We start from the raw sequence: 15,632 nt of genomic DNA on the forward strand, positions 1-15,632 counted from the left end.
CTCCTGGACATATTTGGCCCGCTAGCTAAACTATTTGACCTGGCGGAGGTCGCTAAAGCCGAGAACAAACAGGTTGATCCGCTAGAGTTACGCGAATGGGAACAAAGGGCCATTTGCATAGCGGGGAACGTGAATACGTCCTTAGCTATAGAGAGGCGAAAGGCCATCCTCTTCAAAATTGAGCCAAAATTGGCTAACCTAGCTCTTACGGAGGCTGGAAAGGAGGCCCAGGGCCTTTTATTTGGAGAACCTTTCATTAAGGACCTAGGGAGGTTTGTGGGGGCTTTCACGGCCCTAGACAAGGCCCAGACCTCTATGAAGAGAGTTTTTCACGGTAGGGTCTCTACCAGGGCCGGCAGCTTCAGGGGCCGCCTGTCCGGCCGTGCCCAGTTTCAGTCCCGTGGTTCGGGCCGAGGCTCCTTCTCCCAGAGGTCTTCCTTCCAGGAGCAGAGATGAGAACAGTCATCGTTCTACCTTTCACGAGGAAGCTCCTGGCGTCCAAGAGGATATAGAGGGAATCCTTCTTCTAGACGTCCCTACGGTGAGTCTACTAACTCGTTTCAATTCTTTAAAGGCTTGTGTAGGGGGCAGACTACGTCTTTTTTCTCCAGCTTGGTCCCGCATTACCTCAGACCAATGGGTCCTGTCCACGGTCAGGGGTTTCCATATCGAGCTGACGTCCTCCCCACTATCCATCCCACCTCCGCACCCGGCAATACTCTCAGTGGAAAACCGCATACTGGTCGACTCAGAACTGTCGGATCTTGTCCGCAAAGGAGCCATAGAACCGGCTCCAATGTCCCCTGGCCTGATAATCAGCAATATTTTTCTAGTGGCAAAAAAGGGGGGCCAACTTCGGCCTGTTATCAATTCACGCGTCCTCAACGCGTTTGTCAGATACCGCCATTTCAAAATGGAGGGCATCCATCTCCTTCGGGACCTCCTACAGATGGGCGATTGGATGGTCAAGCTGGACTTGAAGGACGCTTATCTTACTGTCCCAGTAGAGGACGCGTCCAGGAACCTGCTCTGTTTCTCTTGGCAGGACAGGATTTGGCGGTTCACGTGCCTCCCATTCGGCCTATCTTCGGCAGTCGTGGAGTTCGTCTCATCGTATATCTGGACGACATTCTGGTCATGGCCCAGAATCGGTCAGTATTGCTGGATCATCTTCGCTGGACCATGGATCTTCTGTCGGATCTGGGTTTCCTCCTCAATCAGGAGAAATCTTGCCTCACCCCGTCTCACGAGATGGAGTTCTTGGGGTTTCTGGTGGATTCCACGGCAGGGACGCTCAGCCTACCTCCGGCCAAGGTTCGGTCCATACGGAAGGAGTTGTGCAAAGCCAGGTCGTCTTCCCAGATCCCTTTACGCCAACTAGCCAGGATCATAGGTCTGCTGGCCTCATCTATCCAGGCGGTTTTCCCAGCCCCGCTCCACTACCGGGCTCTGCAGCGCCTGAAGATCTCCCACCTACGGGCGGGAGCTTCCTATGCGGATTGGATCTCGCTGGACGAGGAGACCAAGGAGGAACTATCCTGGTGGATCCACAATCTACAAGCTTGGAACGGCAAGGCGATCTTCGGCCATCGTCCGGATTTCGTGGTGGATTCGGATGCCAGCCTGTCGGGCTGGGGAGCTCACTGCGAGGGGATCACGACTGGAGGCGGTTGGTCAGAGGCCGAGGCAGGATTCCATATCAATGCGCTGGAACTGTTGGCTGGATCATTTGCGATCAAGAGCTTCACGAGAGACACGGCCAGATCCTGCATCCAACTACGCATGGACAATGTGTCAGCGGTGAGGTACATCAACGGCATGGGCGGAACCCGCTCCACCATCTTGTCTCGTTTGGCGAAGGATTTCTGGGACTACTGTCTAGACAAGGAATTGATTGTTTTGGCGGAATATCTCCCTGGCGTCCAGAACATTCATGCAGATTGGAGTTCTCGCTATCTTCCCGATTCCAGCGACTGGCAGTTAGATCCAACGGTGTTCCGTTCCTTAATGTCAGTTTGGGGTCCTTGCTGCATCGACCTGTTTGCTTCCCGTCTCAACTCGCAACTACAACGTTTTTACAGTTGGCGCCCGGACCCGGAAGCCAAAGCGGTGGACGCGTTTCTGCAGGATTGGTCCAGAGATCTGCTTTACGCGTTTCCTCCATTCCAGCTGATCCCCAGGACCCTGATTCATGTGCGACGTTATTCGGCGGATCTGGTGCTGCTGGTCCCATTTTGGAACTCCCAGTCATGGTTTCCGCACCTTCTGGAGATGATGATAGGGATCCCGTACCTGCTCCCGACGTCTCAGACTCTCCTCCGAGGACCGAATCACCAACTACATCCTCTTCTCCTAGACGGATCCCTGCGCCTGCTGGCTTGTTGGATTTCAGGGGACCCTGGGAGGTCCCAGGAGTTTCGGGAACAGCTAGAGTCCTTTTCAGCCTGTTCAGATCGGCTATTTCTGCCTCTCACCAAGGGTTTGAGGGTACCCCTGCGGGACAACATCCCTTAGTATGTCGTCTCCTGCGCGGTTCTCGGATGTCTCGTCCTCCTAGGCCTAGATTTTCTGCCACTTGGGATGTGTCTTGTGTCCTTTCCTTTTTATCTTCTTGGCCTCAGAATGCGGACTTTTCCCTTCGGCAACTGTCGGCGAAGCTCGTCACTCTCTTTTGTCTGATTTCCTGCAAGCGGGTTTCAGACGTCCGGGCTTTGGACTATGATGCACGCTCGTACACCCCGGAGGGGGTCTCTTTTGACATCTCGAGGAGGACTAAGACCCACATACGTTCGGTCGCTTATCCTGCTTTCCCGGCTTCGCCTTCACTTTTCCCAGTGGCCTGCCTCAAGGAGTATGAGGCTCGCACTTCTCTGCATCGGTCACGTGAGTTCCCGCATCTTTTCCTTTCGACTATTCGTCCCTTTGCCCCAGTGACCACTCCCACGCTGGCTAGGTGGATGAAGTGGATCATGGAACTTGCGGGCGTAGACACTGCTATATTTTCGGCGCATTCCGCATCTGCTACCTCTTTGGCGGTTTCTGGTGCCAGACTGGAGGACATTTTGAAACTGGCGGACTGGTCCAGAGTCTCCATGTTCAGGGAATTTTACTTCCGTCCAGGTCCTCACGTTTTCTCATCAATTATTGAGAATTTATCTTAACTTTGAACTTGCAATACGAGCCTCCGGGTCTTGTAATAAAATCAGATGATTTTCCTATTTCATGATGTAAAGTCATGATTTTATTAAAGACACGGAGGCGAGTATTGCCCACCCTATGTTTTCCCTCCCTATGTGGGTTTTAAAATAGGAATGATTTTGATTGTGTGTCATTTGCATATTGCTTAACTCTATGAGTTTTTCCTGAGTAGGTTTGTCGCAACCAATTGTTTGTGAATACATTGCACCAATTGCTTCTATCATGGCTTTGTTTTTCGCCTTTTTTCAGGTTGAGATCGGTATCCTTTGGTCTACACCCTGGTTCGGAGGGTCGGCAGTTTGGTTCCAGCCGATCGTGTGATGTGGACAGCTTCAGGAGATTCTTCAGCGTTGTTCCTGTTGTTCCAGTTCGCTTCCGGATGGATGGCGTTTTTGTTCGGTTTGGACTTACAAAGAAAGAGGAGGTTTTGCAGGTGGCGTGGCCTGTTATAGGGGGACTATGGGGAGAGGCTGATCACATGTTTCAATATTTTTATTTGTTCTTTGCTGCTATTGGTCAGAGTAAAGAAGGAGAATAGCAATATGAGCCTCCGTGTCTTTAATAAAATCATGACTTTATGTCATGAAATAGAAAAATCACCTGATTGTGAGGGCCATGGTAAAACCTTCATCAGATCAGGGGATTGTGAGGGCCATGGTAAAACCTTCAGTAGATCAGGGGATTGTGAGGGCCATGGTAAAACCTTCAGCAGATCATGGGACTGTGAGGGCCATGGTCATAGGCGTGCGCACGGGGTGTGCCGGGTGTGCCTGGGCACACTCTAATAGGTTCGTCACCTCCATGCGCACTGCCCCCCAGCCTATTTCCCTGTCTGTTTTGCTGGCTGCCGCGCCCGCCGCGCTGTCAATTCATTTACAATATCTGGCTGTGGGCGGCCGGCGGGCGGTGGCTAGTATTAAAATAGGGGGCGGAGTCCCGGACCCGGCAGAGGCAGAGAGGGAGTGCGTGCTGTGCGGCGCAGGCTGAGTTGACGTCACGTCACGTCACGCTGCATCTGAATAGTAGTACCCTGCCTGCGCGCCTGGCCGTCTGCTAGCTGGTGAGGTGAGGGCTGGGCATATAAAAAAAGTAGTATGTACCCCCCCGTCCCACAGTGCTACGAATCCTCTGTTGTCGCCTGTATTATCCTGATACCCCTCAGTTATATAATATATCTGAGGGGTATCAGGGTAAATCATACAGGGGATAATATAACTAGGGGTATCAGGGTACATGAGGGGAAATATAACCGAGGAGGGCTAGGCTACTATCAGACATTATACAGGGGTAATATAACTTATCTTACCCCTCACCCCTGTATTATGTCCCTGATAGCCCTGCTCACTTGTATTACCCCTGTATAATGTACCCTGATAGATACCCCTTAGTTATATTACCCCCTGTATAATGTACCCTGATACCCCTCAGTTATATAATATAACTGAGGGGTATCAGGTTAAATTATACAGGGCGGGGTAATATAACTAAGGGGTATCAGTACATTATTATACAGGGGTAATATAACTAAGGGGTATCAGGGGACATTATTATACAGGGGTAATATAACTTAGGAGGGCGATCAGGGGACATTATACAGAGGAAATATAACTTATATTACCCCTGTATAATGTACTTGATAGCCCTCCTCAGTTATATTACCCCTGTATAGTGTACCCTGATACCCCTCAGTTATATTACCCCTGTATAAAGTCCCCTGATAGCCCTCCTCAGTCATATGTCATCCACAGATCCCCCATAACAGTGTGTCATCCACAGGTCCCCCATAACAGTGTGTCATCCACAGGTCCCCCATAACAGTGTGTCATCCACAGATCCCCCATAACAGTGTGTCATCCACAGATCCCCCATAACAGTGTGTCATCCACAGATTCCCCCATAACAGTGTGTCATCCACAGATTCCCCATAACAGTGTGTCATCCACAGGTCCCCCATAACAGTGTGTCATCCACAGGTCCCCCATAACAGTGTGTCATCCACAGGTCCCCCATAACAGTGTGTCATCCATAGGTCCCCCATAAGTGTGTCATACACAGATCCCCCATAACTGGGCACCTGCGCACTATGGAGAGACTGAAAGGAGGGGAAGATCCGCGGAAGCAAGCAGAGGACGGCACAGCAGACGACTGAATGGCTTCTTTTGTAAGTAAATTATTTTATTATAGTGCTGAAACTGCTTTAAACTCTAAAGAAAAGTTTTGGAGAGTGTTTCTCTCTTTCTCAGGTCTGAAGCAATACCGAGGAAGAAAGGAAAACTCTTGAAAGCTTGTCTTTTAAGTATTAGGATAGTACAATAAAAAGGTACCCCTGCATACCGCAATACTCTCCTATTTTGTAATCTTATTTATATATACTTATTTTGTTTTTTTCAGTAGTATGATTATATGGTGGAAATTATTAGTGCCCCCCGCCCCCATTTTTGACTGTGGTATATTATGTGCCCTCCCCCCCCCCCCTATATATTGTTCCTAGGCGCAGAGGCGGAGTCACGGCAATGCTAGGGTGAGGCCCAGCCTGTGTGTATATGTGTGTGTGTATATAATTATATATATACAGTGTGTGTGTGTATATATATATATATATATATACACACACATATATACATACATACATAAATACACAAATACACACGTGCGCGGGGCGTGTGTTTTTGTGCTTTAGGGTGCACACCCTAATGCAATAGGCTGCGCACGCCTATGGCCATGGTAAAACCTTCAGTAGATCAGGCGATTGTGAGGGCCATGGTAAAACCTTCATCAGATCAAGGGACTGTGAGGGCCATGGTAAAACCTTCAGCAGATCAGGGGACTGTGAGGGCCATGGTAAAACCTTCAGCAGATCAGGGGACTGTGAGGGCCATGGTAAAACCTTCAGCAGATCAGGGGGTTGTGAGGGCCATGGTAAAACCTTCACCAGATCATGGGACTGTGAGGGCCATGGTAAAACCTTCAGTAGATCAGGGGATTGTGAGGGCCATGGTAAAACCTTCAGCAGATCAGGGGATTGTGAGGTCCATTGTAAAACCTTCAGTAGATCAGGGGACTGTGAGGGCCATGGTAAAACCTTCAGCAGATCAGGGGACTGTGAGGGCCATGGTAAAACCTTCAGCAGATCAAGGGACTGTGAGGACCATGGTAAAACCTTCAGCAGATCAGGGGATTGTGAGGTCCATGGTAAAACCCTCAGCAGATCGGGGGATTGTGAGGTTCATGGTAAAACCTTCTGGCGCCTTTTGAGGTCGTCTATTGTGTCCGTCACTGTTGGGGTAGCAGGGTTGATATGATATGGAGTTGATGTAGCAGAATAGCAATATTGGTGTAGCAGAGTAGCAGGGTTAATGTAGTAGAATAGCATAGTTGATGCAGCAGAGTTGATGCAGCAGAGTAACCGAGATAAAAGCGAAGTTGATGTAATGGAGTATTAATGTTGTTGCACACTGAATGACAGTACACCTAACGTACCTCAGACCTAGGGCTATTACAAGTTGTATTATGTTATTGCATTTTAATTGTTTTTTTTTCCTACCTGAAAGGTTGGCAGGAACAGGGTTAACCTCCCTGTTCCACCCCTCTTTGTAGGAGTGGGCTGGTCCTGTTTCCTGTGGGGGAGTTCCTGTCTAAAGACAGTGTGGAGAGGAAGCATCCTGCAGAGCTCCTGCTCCTGATCCAGATTCTTCAGAGAGAAATACTTGGATTGTTTTCCAGTGAAGCCTTGAGAATCCAGACAGCAGAATGACCTTCTACTTCTGCATCTACAGACCCTGCTGTGAAGTGAGGGAGTAGAATCAAGCCACCCATCGCCAAATAACCACTAGGCCAGTATCACCTAAGTGCAGAATTACCACCAACCAACCTGCCTCCATATCCTCCGCTGGTGTCAGAGAAGAATTGCATTAAAGCCTGCTGCTACTGTATGTTTTTTCGAGTTCTTCGTTGCATTTAGTAAACATCTGGCCTCATTCTTCAGTTCTGTAACTCCACTGCACCAATCCCCAGGGATCAACAGCCTGAGGGAGGCTGTCACACTTCATCAGGGCCACTACTACTCCTATCCTCTACACTGGCTCCTCAGGGGCTCACTGCACACCCACAAAGGTTTATACAGCAGGAACGCCAGACACTAACCCAAATCCTGGGAGTATGGCTGGGTCCACCACCCTTGCCCATTCCTGCCCAATCATAGAAACATTACCCTATGGATTTTATTACAGATCTGGAGTAAGAAGAGATGCCACATCAAAGTCCATTTAAAGGGTTAAGGTATCCGAACCAGGTGACATGAGTGGGGTCGGGCAAATGTCTAATGTGAAAGAGGGGGGCCCAACTAGCAGATATTGGGGGGTAAGAAGGATCTGGCATGCTGGGTTTCACCATGCCTGATGCCAGATGAGGGGGGTGAGGAGAAGACACCCGAGAAGTGCAAGATCAAGCAAATGTTTGACTCACGTAAGGCTAGCCTCCATGGCCCAGAAGAAGGATTTCAGGTACCAGCCCAATGTATTCACACTGAGACTGGTGGGTAAGGTTCCCTGATCCCAACGTATTGCTATAGAGTTATATTCGATTAATTGGTTGAGGACCTGGTCTTGCTGGCACATGGATTCTGAGGTCTTATCCTCCTGGTGCTCTGCACTGGAAGTTTGGCTGATCCTTGGTTTGGACTTAGAATAGTTCTGCGAGATGACTACCATTGACCTACCAGACTTCATCTTCTCTGACAGCCACTTGGCGAGTGACCTTAACAGAGGACCTTCTAACCTAGATCATCTATCCAATCTGGAGAAAACCATTTGAAGCTAAGTCATGAGGCCAACAAACAATTGGTGAGAGTAGAGAAGAAGCGTTTATAGGAAACATTTAGAAGATACAATTAGAGGAAACAATTAGAAGTTTATTTTCTGTTTCCTAGATCTGGAATACTATATTTAACAAGCAGAGAAATCCCCGCCCGTGACCTGACAATGAGCAGAATACTCTGCCTGAGGAGATAAGGTGGGTCTGCTGAGGTATAAAGTAAGGTTACCTCATAGCTTCTCTCAGAACCTAAGAACTGAGAACAAGAACCTCTCCTTCCATCAGGACAATGTGTCCCCTGAAGTTCCTCATCCTCCTGCTGCTTCTTCTTCTGCTCTCCATCACAGTCACACATCAAGGTAAGAGACAGAGACGTCCATTATAACTCAAGAAGAACGTGCAAAGAAACCTGCAGATTTCATTGAGAAGTGACTTCTGGCTGGTGTAAACCCAGAGGAGGCAGTACCTCAACTCTTCTCTAGAACATGTGATCAAAGTGATACGTCCGGAAATTAGATTGTGAGATCCTGGGGTCAGGCCTGATGGGAGAGATACATTGTGAGATTAGATTGTGAGCTCCTGGCATGAGGGATGATGGGAGTGATAAATATAAATAAATTGTGAAATAGGGACATTAGATTGTGAGCTCCTGGGGTCAGGGATGATGATGGGAGTGATACATTGTGAGATTAGATTGGGAGCTCCTGGGATCAGGGATGATGGGATTGATACATTGTAAAACAGGGAGATTAGATTATAAGTTCCTGGCGTCAGGGATAATGGGAGTGATAGGTGTGTCAGATTAGAATATTAGATTGGGAGCTCATTGGGTCAGTGGTGATGAGAGTGATGCATTGTGTGTGAGCTAGGATGATCAGATTGTGAGCTCTTGGCATGAGAGATGATGGGAGATATACACTGTGTGTGAAATGAGGAGATTAGAGCTTCTCATGCATGCCCCCTACTTCTTTCTGCTGTTATGGAGACCTTGTAAGGATTCCAGTCCCCATCTACATCACTGTCTCCATCCTCCGGGCAGTGATGTGGACTGTGATGGTGTCCAGGGTCCTCCAGCCCCTCCACATGACACGAGCCGCCACAGTGCTGACCGATCCCTCATCGTGTTGTGTTGTCCTCAGGGCTTCCACCTTCTTCTGCCTCCTGCTGCACCCAAGTAGCCAAACACATCCCGAGGAACATGCTGCAGCAAGTGACCAAGGTCCAGCTCCAGAAGAAAGATGGGATCTGCAACATCAAGGCCATCGTGTGAGTGTCCAGGAACATTCCTTCCTCATGGTGATCTCACCTGAAGGCGGACAGAGCTTCTGTCACCACTGCAGGCCATGCAGCTGTATGGCGGGGTCTATCTCAGCTCCATGGCATGTTCAACATCTCTGCTGCCAGTGAATGAGACCCCTCTTGTCTCCATTCAGAGGCAGTAAACCTGTACACACCTAGTCCTACTCTCAGCTGAGGGTTTGTTACAGTGGTATCCAGCCTAGACAATGCTCTGTGAGCTGAACACATCTGTAGCAGCTGCATAAATCTCTCTGCTTGTTTGCTACAATGTATCAGTCTGGAGTCCTGGCTGTTTAGATACAACTGTATCCACTTCTCAGCTGCAGGCAGGACTAGGACAACCGTATATACACCCCGTACTATCTGTACACCCCGTATATACACCCCGTCCTATCTGTACACTCTGTATATACACCCCGTCCTATCTGTACACCCCGTATATACACCCCGTCCTATCTCTACACCCCGTATATACACCCCGTCCTATCTGTACACCCCGTATATACACCCGTCCTATCTGTACACTCTGTATATACAACCCGTCCTATCTGTACACTCTGTATATACACCCCGTCCTATCTGTACACCCCGTATATACACCCCGTCCTATCTCTACACCCCGTATATACACCCCGTCCTATCTGTACACCCTGTATATACACCCCCGCTATCTGTACACCCCGTATATACACCCGTCCTATCTCTACCCCGTATATACGCCCCGTCCTATCTGTACACCCGTATATAAACCCCCGTCACTTGTACACCGTATAACCAGTATATACACCCCGTCTATCTGTACACCCCGTATATACACCCGTCCTATCTCTACACCCGTATATACACCCAGTCCTATCTGTACACTCCGTATACACCTGCCTATCGCTATGTACACTCGTATATACACCCCTGTCCTATCTGTACACCCCGTATATACACCCAGTCCTATCTGTACACCCCGTATAAACCCGTCTATCTGTACACTCCGTATATACACCCTGTCCTATCTGTACACCTGTATATACACCCTGTCCTATCTGTACACCGTATATACACCCAGTCCTATCTGTACACTCTGTATATACACCCGTCCTATCTGTACACCCGTATATACACCCCGTATATACACCCGTCCTATCTGTACACCCCGTATATACACCCCGTCCTATCTCTACCCCCGTATATACACCCAGTCCTATCTGTACACTCCGTATATACACCCTGTCCTATCTGTACACTCTGTATATACACCCTGTCCTATCTGTACACCCCGTATATACACCCAGTCCTATCTGTACACCCCGTATATACACCCCGTCCTATCTGTACACCCCGTATATACACCCCGTCCGATCTGTACACCCGTATATACACCCCGTCCTATCTGTACACCCCGTATATACACCCCGTCCTATCTCTACACCCCGTATATACGCCCCGTCCTATCTGTACACCCCGTATATACACCCCGTCCTATCTGTACACCCCGTATATACACCCCGTATATACACCCCGTCCTATCTGTACACCCCGTATATACACCCCGTCCTATCTCTACACACGTATATACACCCAGTCCTATCTGTACATCCGTATATACACCCAGTCCTATCTGTACACTCCGTATATACACCCAGTCCTATCTGTACACCCCGTATATACACCCCGTCCTATCTGTACACCCCGTATATACACCCTGTCCTATCTGTACACTCCGTATATACACCCCGTCCTATCTGTACACCCCGTATATACACCCCGTCCTATCTCTACACCCCGTATATACGCCCGTCCTATCTTACACCCCGTATATACACCCCGTCCTAGCTGTACACCCGTATATACACCCCGTATATACACCCCGTTCCTATCTGTACACCCCGTATATACACCCCGTCCCTATCTCTACACCCCGTATATACACCCGTCCTATCTGTACACTCCGTATATACAACCCTGTCCTATCTGTACACTCTGTATATAACCCTGTCCTATCTGTACACCCGTATATACACCCAGTCCTATCTGTACACCCCGTATATACACCCGTCCTATCTGTACACTCCGTATATACACCCTGTCCTATCTGTACACTCTGTATATACACCCTGTCCTATCTGTAACACCCCGTATATACACCAGTTCCTATCTGTACAATCTGTATATACACCCCGTCCTATCTGTACACCCCGTATATACACCCCGTATATACACCCCGTCCTATCTGTACACCCCGTATATACACCCCGTCCTATCTCTACACCCCGTATATACACCCAGTCCTATCTGTACACTCCGTATATACACCCTGTCCTATCTGTACACTCTGTATATACACCCTGTCCTATCTGTACACCCCGTATATACACCCAGTCCTATCTGTACACCCCGTATATACACCCCGTCCTATCTGTACACCCCGTATATACACCCCGTCCGATCTGTACACCCCGTATATACACCCCGTCCTATCTGTACACCCCGTATATACACCCCGTCCTATCTCTACACCCCGTATATACGCCCCGTCCTATCTGTACCCCCCGTATATACACCCCGTCCTATCTGTACACCCCGTATATACACCCCGTATATACACCCCGTCCTATCTGTACACCCCGTATATACACCCCGTCCTATCTCTACACCCCGTATATACACCCAGTCCTATCTGTACACTCCGTATATACACCCAGTCCTATCTGTACACTCCGTATATACACCCAGTCCTATCTGTACACCCCGTATATACACCCCGTCCTATCTGTACACCCGTATATACACCCTGTCCTATCTGTACCACCGTATATACACCCTGTCCTATCTGTACACCCCGTATATACACCCAGTCTATCTGTACCCCGTATATACACCCGTCCTATCTGTACACCCGTATATAACCCTGTCCTATCTGTACACTCCGTATATACACCCTGTCCTATCTGTACACCCCGTATATACACCTGTCCTATCTGTACACCCCGTATATATACCCGTCCTATCTGTACACTCTGTATATACGCCCCGTCCTATCTGTACACCCCGTATATACACCCGTCCTATCTGTACACCCCGTATATACACCCTGTCCTATCTGTACACCCCGTATATACACCCGTCCTATCTGTACACCCCGTATATACACCCCGTCCTATCTGTACACCCGTATATACACCCGTCCTATCTGTACCTACGTATATACACCCCGTCCTATCTGTACACTACGTATATACACACCGTCCTATCTGTACACCCCGTATATACACCTTGTCCTAATCTGTACACCCCCAGTATATACACCCCGTCCCTATCTGTACACCCCGTATATACACCCCGTCCTCTGTACACCCCGTATATACACCCCGTCCTATCGTACACCCCGTATATACACCCCCGTCCTATCTGTACACACCGTATATACACCGCCGTCCTATCTGTACACCCCGTATATACGCCCGTCCTATCTGTACACCCCGTATATACGCGCCCGTCCTATCTGTACACCCCGTATATACACCCGTCCTATCTGTACACCCCGTATATACACCCCGTCCTATCTGTACACCCCGTATATACACCCCGTCCTATCTGTACACCCCGTATATACACCCCGGTCCTATCTGTACACCCCGTATATACACCCCGTCCTATCTGTACACTCCGTATACACCCGTCCTATCTGTACACCCGTATATACACCCTGTTCCTATCTGTACACCCCGTATATACACCCGTCCTATCTGTACACCCCGTATATACACCCCGTCCTATCTGTACACCCCGTATATACACCCGTCCGATCTGTACACCCCGTATATACACCCCGTCCTATCTGTACACCCCGTATATACCCCGTCCTATCTCTACACCCGTATATACCCCGTCCTATGTACACCCCGTAATACACCCCGTCCTATCTGTACACCCCGTATATACACCCGTAATACACCCGTCCTATCTGTACACCCCGTATATACACCCCGTCCTATCTCTACACCCCGTATATACACCCGTCCTATCTGTACACCCGTATATACACCCAGTCCTATCTGTACACTCCGTATATACACCCGTCCTATCTGTACACCCCGTATATACACCCCGTCCTATCTGTACACCCCGATATACACCCGTCCTATCTGTACACCCGTATATACACCCGTCCTATCTGTACACCCCGTATATACACCCGTCCTATCTGTACACCCCGTATACACCCCGTTATCTGTACACCCCGTATATACCACCCTGTCCCTATCTGTACACTCCGTATATACACCCTGTCCTATCTGTACACCCCGTATATACACCTGTCCTATCTGTACACCCCGTATATATACCCGTCCTATCTGTACACTCTGTATATACGCCCCGTCCTATCTGTACACCCCGTATATACACCCCGTCCTATCTGTACACCCCGTATATACACCCCGTCCTATCTGTACACCCGTCCTATCTGTACACCCCGTATATACACCCGTCCTATCTGTACACCCCGTATATACACCCCGTCCTATCTGTACACCCCGTATATACACCCCGTCCTATCTCTACACCCCGTATATACACCCCGTCCTATCTCTACACCCCGTATATACACCCCGTCCTATCTGTACACTACGTATATACACCCCGTCCTATCTGTACACTACGTATATACACCCCGTCCTATCTGTACACCCCGTATATACACCTTGTCCTATCTGTACACCCCGTATATACACCCGTCCTATCTGTACACCCCGTATATACACCCGTCCTATCTGTACACCCCGTATATACACCCCGTCCTATCTGTACACCCCGTATATACACCCCGTCCTATCTGTACACTACGTATATACACCCCGTCCTATCTGTACACCCCGTATATACACCCCGTCCTATCTGTACACCCCGTATATACGCCCGTCCTATCTGTAAACCCCGTATATACGCCCGTCCTATCTGTACACCCCGTATATACACCCCGTCCTATCTGTACACCCCGTATATACACCCGTCCTATCTGTACACCCCGTATATACACCCCGTTCTATCTGTACACCCCGTATATACACCCCGTCCTATCTGTACACTACGTATATACACCCCGTCCTATCTGTACACCCCGTATATACACCCCGTCCTATCTGTACACCCCGTATATACGCCCGTCCTATCTGTAAACCCCGTATATACGCCCGTCCTATCTGTACACCCCGTATATACACCCCGTCCTATCTGTACACCCCGTATATACACCCCGTCCTATCTGTACACCCCGTATATACACCCCGTCCTATCTGTACACCCCGTATATACACCCCGTCCTATCTGTACACTCTGTATATACGCCCCGTCTTATCTGTACACCCCGTATATACACCCCGCCCTATCTGTACACTCCGTATATACACCCGTCCTATCTGTACACCCCGTATATACACCCCGCCCTATCTTTACACTCTGTATATACACCCAGTCCTATCTGTACACTCCGTATATACACCCCGTCCTATCTGTACACTCCGTATATACACCCCGCCCTATCTGTACACCCCGTATATACACCCTGTCCTATCTGTACACCCCGTATATACACCCCGTCCTATCCGTACACCCCGTATATACATCACGTCCTATCTATACACCCTGTCCTATCTGTACACCCCGTATATACACCCAGTCCTATCTGTACACCACGTATATATACCCCGTCCTATCTGTACACCCCATATATACACCCTGTCCTATCTGTACACCCCGTATATACACCGCGTCCTATCTGTACACCCCGTATATACACCCAGTCCTATCTGTACACTCCGTATATACACCCTGTCCTATCTGTACACTCCGTATATACGCCCCGTCCTATCTGTACACCCCGTATATACACCCTGTCCTATCTGTACACTCCGTATATACACCCTGTCCTATCTGTACACCCCGTATATACACCCCGTCCTATCTGTACACCCCATATACACCCCTGTTCTTCACGTGCACCCGTTTTCTCATGTCTGATTGTCTTCTCTCTCTTACAGTCTGCATGTTGACAACCAGTTAAAATGTATGGACCCCACAAACCGTCTCCTTCAGAAGTGGGTGAGGAAGCATCATCCAAAGCAGGCTTGAGGCGACCCCCAGGAGGGTCTTCATCTGTAGATACGTGATGTGCCGCCGCCGCCGCTGCTCTCTGCGTTTCTCTTCATGGTGATGAGCTCTTAGATGGGGAGTCCAGCCCTGGGACCTACAGCACCCAGGACCACCCGAGGTCACTGCCCCATCTTCTGCCACGTGAACTTAGAAATACCCTTTAAGACGCAGAGAGGTCG

General features: G+C 49.2%; 1 protein-coding gene across 1 annotated transcript; it reads left to right on the forward strand.

Annotated features, from left to right (window-relative positions):
- The first annotated feature begins 8,230 nt into the window (after positions 1-8,230).
- Positions 8,231-15,632, forward strand: LOC122924262 (C-C motif chemokine 28-like). The gene is made up of 3 exons (XM_044275200.1): positions 8,231-8,369; positions 9,150-9,276; positions 15,342-15,632. The coding sequence occupies exons 1-3, from the start codon at positions 8,300-8,302 to the stop codon at positions 15,430-15,432; spliced, it is 288 nt and encodes a 95-aa protein (XP_044131135.1). The 5' UTR covers positions 8,231-8,299; the 3' UTR covers positions 15,433-15,632.

This window comes from Bufo gargarizans, unplaced genomic scaffold, assembly GCF_014858855.1.
Source record: "Bufo gargarizans isolate SCDJY-AF-19 unplaced genomic scaffold, ASM1485885v1 original_scaffold_962_pilon, whole genome shotgun sequence".
NCBI classification, from domain to species: domain Eukaryota; kingdom Metazoa; phylum Chordata; class Amphibia; order Anura; family Bufonidae; genus Bufo; species Bufo gargarizans.

Coding starts and splice junctions, on each gene's coding strand:
- LOC122924262 (XM_044275200.1), top strand. CDS start 8,300: ATGTGTCCCCTGAAGTTCCTCATCCTCCTGCTGCTTCTTCTTCTGCTC. Junction 8,370..9,149: donor CATCACAGTCACACATCAAG/GTAAGAGACAGA, acceptor TGTTGTCCTCAG/GGCTTCCACCTTCTTCTGCC. Junction 9,277..15,341: donor TGCAACATCAAGGCCATCGT/GTGAGTGTCCAG, acceptor TCTCTCTTACAG/TCTGCATGTTGACAACCAGT.